The sequence below is a fragment of the Temnothorax curvispinosus genome, unplaced genomic scaffold (assembly GCF_003070985.1).
Source record: "Temnothorax curvispinosus isolate PA1 unplaced genomic scaffold, ASM307098v1 QBEX01008846.1, whole genome shotgun sequence".
NCBI classification, from domain to species: domain Eukaryota; kingdom Metazoa; phylum Arthropoda; class Insecta; order Hymenoptera; family Formicidae; genus Temnothorax; species Temnothorax curvispinosus.
In genome coordinates this window covers 3,865-8,770 of record NW_020218626.1, presented here as the reverse complement: position 1 = coordinate 8,770, position 4,906 = coordinate 3,865, and the positions used below count along the sequence as shown (strand labels likewise).

The window sequence follows — 4,906 nt, the reverse complement described above, 5'->3', positions numbered from 1 at the left end:
GAGGCGGCGATACCGTTGTTGACAAAACTATAGCGACTTTCGGCGTCGATTGATGGCGGCGACTGAAATGTTCGAACAAATGAGAGACGTTTTCTAAAGTCAAAAAAGCGAAGCGTTCGAGCGACCGAGTCAGTCTGAATTTGTCTAGCGAAAAGAGCAGATCGATTTTTGACGAGCTAAGAGTGAGATTCTAAGAGCGTAACGAGTGAGCGTTTTAAGAGACTGTGTAGAGTTTTTGCGTTGAATTCCCGATTCTTCTGGCCCTTATTTTATAATATAATAAACTTATTATACAACCTATATCCCTACATTTGTAATATACAATTACATATCTTTTTTGCAGAGCAACAATGTATTTTCTTTACACCATTACTGTATTATTTATACTTATCGTATTGGGGGGCGGGGGGTTTCATTATTATATACATTATGGAAGAAATGGGCGACTGATCAGTCTTATACCAGGGCCATCAGGTTATCCGATTTTTGGAAATCTACTGCAATATATAGGCCCACGAGGTAAGTTTAAGTTTTTCAAAAATTTGCATAAATTAAACGTTTTCCTTAATTTGTACATATATACGCAAAAGTAATAATTACGAACACATTTCAGTTTAAGATATATTACTATCAATATTATCGTATATTCATATTATATACATTTTTTTAGAGAAACAATGGAAGTTACTGATCAGTCTAATTGACCAGTACTATCCAATTGTTAAACTTTGGGGATTCTCTATCCCCTTTGTATTCATCCGTCATCCGGACGATTTACAGGTAATAAAATATTTAAACAATTTAATTTTCTGTTAACTCTCCGTGGTCACACTGGGTCAATTTGACCCAACCTTATTTGGATCTAAATATCAGCTAAATACGTAGCTTAAAATGGAGCTTGGTCCGCCATCTACAAGAGTTTGAAGTATCCTCTATAGGTAGATACCGTTAAAAAAACAAATTCTTCGCGAATTTTTTTTATATGTTAAAAATTCCTGAGGCACTTCTTTTTTCATAGCAATTAATTTAGCAATATCGCAGGTGCATTCGAGAATTTTTTCAACACGATCGGTGGATAAATGGTCAAATGGCGAACGATCAAAGTTCGTCTCGGGTCAAAATGACCCAGAGTGACTTCCTTGTTTGAAAAAATAGGTGTGACCACGGAGGTTTAATGTTCTTATAGTTCATACACCAGTGATTTAAGTATTTAGGTGTAATTTTGCTTAGTTTTATTTTGCGAAAATATATATATTTATTCATAGTTTTATAGAGATAATAATCAAATAAGACAATTTCCAAATCAACTAATTAATTATTTACATTGCATCTAAATTAATTGAATATCTTCTGTGATTTCAGACAATATTAAGCAGCCGGCACCACATTAGAAAAAACTTTTTTTATGATGTTCTACGTCCATGGATGGGCAATAATATTTTAATTAGTGAAGGTAAAGTACATAATAATAATTTAAAAAATTTTTTCTAGTTACAAAAAATTTTCTTGTTTATGAAATGTCTATTGTTTATGTTTCAGGCGCCAAATGGCGTTCAATACGGAAAACAGTAACTCCCGCATTTCATTTTGATATTTTGAAGCAACATGCTGAGATTTTGATCAAGGAGGGTGAAAACTTGACAACATCTTTGAAAAATACAGGAGGCACAGTTGTAAAAGATTTAGTATCGTTTGTTAGTGAACATACGTTGAATGCAATATGCGGTATTACAAACACATTTTATTCAAAATCTAAACATGTACAATAACATTACTGTAATTTTACAAATTTCTTTTTAGAAACTTCAATGGGTATTTCTCTACGTGACTTCGGTGAATTCCAGCAAAAATATCGAAAAGCTGTTAATCGGATTGGCGAACTTTTTATTTATAGGTAATTTATGAATATAATAATAAATAAATAATTGTAATGAGATTATTATTTAGTAATTATGGTTTAGGTTAGTGAGGATGTGGTTGCACAACGACTGGATATTCTCGTTAACATCAAAAGGCAAGGAACAGGAAAATATTCTAAGAATGTTACATGGATTTACTAACCACGTACGTAAAAATGTTATCTTATTTTTTGTTAGTGGTTGGTATATTCATAATCACTATTAAAAAAGTGTTGATTTTATATACACGTAGATTATTACGGAAAGAAAACGGTATCATGAACGCAATAACGGTCAATTATTGAGAAGGAATGGAAAACTTTCCTTGTTGGATCATCTAATAGCAGAAAATCGAAAAGGTCGTCTAACTGATTTAGATGTCAAGGAGCAAATTGATGGTTTTATGTTTGCTGTACGTATTTCTAAATTTTCTTGGTTTTTTATAAATTATTTGAACGTATATTAAGGTATAATATATATGTGATTACAGGGTCATGATACTACGGCATTGAACTTAACCTATCTATTGATGCTATTAGCTGAGCATAAAGACATTCAGGTATTTATTGTTATAAATAAAATATAAATAAAAGGCATTCTTAGAAAAAAAGTTTAGTAATTTTAATGATTCAAACAGTTATGTATTAAAGTTACAAAATATTAAATTTTTGGTTTTTTAAATAAGATTTGGTTATGTACGCAATATATATATACATATACTAGCTTTTAAGTCCGTTACGCGGGGAATTACATCATATAGTATTTTTTTTTTGAAGTTTTAATCGATTTCCTTAGGGTTACAATTCTCATCCATCACTACCCTTCTTCTCTCACTTAACCCTTTGGACCATCGGCTTAACGTCTCTTTAATTCCGAAAGACGGAGCCCAGTTTGTTCCGCACAAGAGCCTATCTTGCACGGAGGGCGTAGCTTTCGGAAAATAAATTCCATGTTTACATGCTCTAGTGGACTACGGTCTAACAAGTAACACTACCCAAATGCAAATCGCCGATTTTGATAATTTTTGAATATGGAAAACCATATTTACACCCCTTTGAATTTATGGGTATTGATTTAATTGTTTTGTATATAAAGGATTTAGTATTTTCGGCCCGAACTAAATAAAATAGTTGCATCATCAAGAGATATAAAAAATGAAAAATTTTCGACTCGGTTCGATCATTTTTAGGGGGTAAACCACCCCCTGTATTTGAAACAAAAATTTAAAAAATTCCCAAATAATTGCAAATTTTATTCCAAAACTTTGAAAAAAATATATGTTACACTCGCATCCAGAACAAAAGTGAGACTGTTTGAGAATTTCAAAGGGGTGTAAATATGGTTTTCCGCCAATAAAAAAAAATACGTATGTCTTATTTTTACGTCTGCTAAAACATTCAAAAATTATCAAAATTGGCGATTTACATTTGGGTAGTGTTACTTGTATAAGCAACGTGGACCAAAAATGCCCTTATAAATTTTGTAGCCAAGGATTACTTTTCACAATGGTATATACCACATTTTACTAAAATTATTTGTTTTGTTGTTAAAAATCGGCACCAAACAAATAGTGAAGATCTCCCTTATACTTATTATTTCTCCAAAAATTAGAAAAATTTTGGAACTGATTAGGTTTTTCAAAACAATTGGTAATGAAAAATTATACACATTGTCGGCATCCCCGAAAAATTAGACAAATTTTGGCACCGGTTTTGAGAAAATCGGTTCATTAATGAATGAGTAGTTCGCGGTGAGACAGACAGATAGACAGACAGACAGAGTCAGGTACTTATATATATAATATTTGAATATAAAAATTTTAATTAATATTATAAATATTTACAGGATCGTGTCAGAAACGAAGTAAACACCACTTTTCAAGAGAATGGAAAAAAATTTAATAAAAAATTATTAGACAATTTAACATATTTAGATAGATGTATAAAAGAAACTTTGCGTCTATATCCGAGCGTATTTTTAATATCGCGAGTTGCTGAGGAAGACGTTAAATTACGTATGTATCTAAAATATTTATTACATGTTGCATGATATGTTATTCAGTTTATAATAAAGTTATTATTATTATTTAATTATTGTATTTTGTTTATAATATATTTTTTAGAGTCATATTTAGTACCGGCGGGAACAACTGTGGTCCTTAACATATATGGAGTTCACAGGGATCCTAATTTTTGGCTAAATCCTGAGACATTTGATCCCGATAGATTTTTGCCAGAGAGGACTCGAAATCGTCATTTCTATTCTTATATACCATTTAGTGCTGGATCGCGTAATTGTTTAGGTAAACTAGGATTTTTTAAATATCTTCTTATATGATTATATTAAGTCGCAAAAAATATACATTGATCAAATTCTAGGCCAGCGATACGCCTTTCTACAAATAAAGGCTTTAATAGCTCCTCTGATACAGAATTATTATTTAGAGCCCATCGATTATTTAAAGAATCTGAGGCTACAGGCTGACTTAGTACTTCGCCCAGCATGTCCACTTCGTGTAAAATTTGTCCCTATTTGAGGCAAGTTGAGGAAACATAATTCTTATTATTAATATATAACTTTTAGAATATAATAGTTACTTATAAATATACTGTAAATAAAGAGCACTGCTCGATCCACACGCGTGTATACGCACTCAAGTATCATATGTAGGATAATGTACATTATGGCTGTCGCGATGAGAGTTGCGCACAATATAAAACAATAATATTATAACAACAGAAAATTAATATACTACCAACGTTATTTTTAAGTCCAAATTACAAGTAATTTTGAACTGTTGCATTGATCTCAAATAAATGTCAGAGTAACATTTAAAAAATATTTTCTGAAACGTTTTTAACATATTTTAACAACATTACAAAAAAATCATATTACAAAATAGGGTAGACCGGGGCACGTTGTCACACAGGGCACATTGTCACATCGGCTTTATTTAAAAAACTAATAACCACAGGGCAGCACCCGTCATTCCCAAAACGTGTTAGTGT

At 31.4% G+C, this 4,906-nt stretch overlaps 1 protein-coding gene across 2 annotated transcripts in view; it reads left to right on the top strand.

The window, feature by feature from the left end:
* The window catches only part of LOC112458410 (cytochrome P450 4C1-like), a 19,289-nt gene extending 14,626 nt beyond the window's left edge, over positions 1-4,663 (top strand). For both annotated transcript variants that reach the window (XM_025022033.1, XM_025022034.1), the window contains exons 3-13: positions 344-519; positions 671-780; positions 1,363-1,453; positions 1,540-1,725; positions 1,801-1,894; positions 1,962-2,064; positions 2,152-2,310; positions 2,389-2,457; positions 3,744-3,912; positions 4,021-4,200; positions 4,277-4,663. In XM_025022033.1, the coding sequence (XP_024877801.1) occupies positions 344-519; positions 671-780; positions 1,363-1,453; positions 1,540-1,725; positions 1,801-1,894; positions 1,962-2,064; positions 2,152-2,310; positions 2,389-2,457; positions 3,744-3,912; positions 4,021-4,200; positions 4,277-4,434 (1,495 nt within the window). In that variant the 3' untranslated portion in view covers positions 4,435-4,663. The remainder of the gene's footprint in view (positions 1-343; positions 520-670; positions 781-1,362; positions 1,454-1,539; positions 1,726-1,800; positions 1,895-1,961; positions 2,065-2,151; positions 2,311-2,388; positions 2,458-3,743; positions 3,913-4,020; positions 4,201-4,276) is intronic.
* The last annotated feature ends 243 nt before the right edge of the window (positions 4,664-4,906 follow it).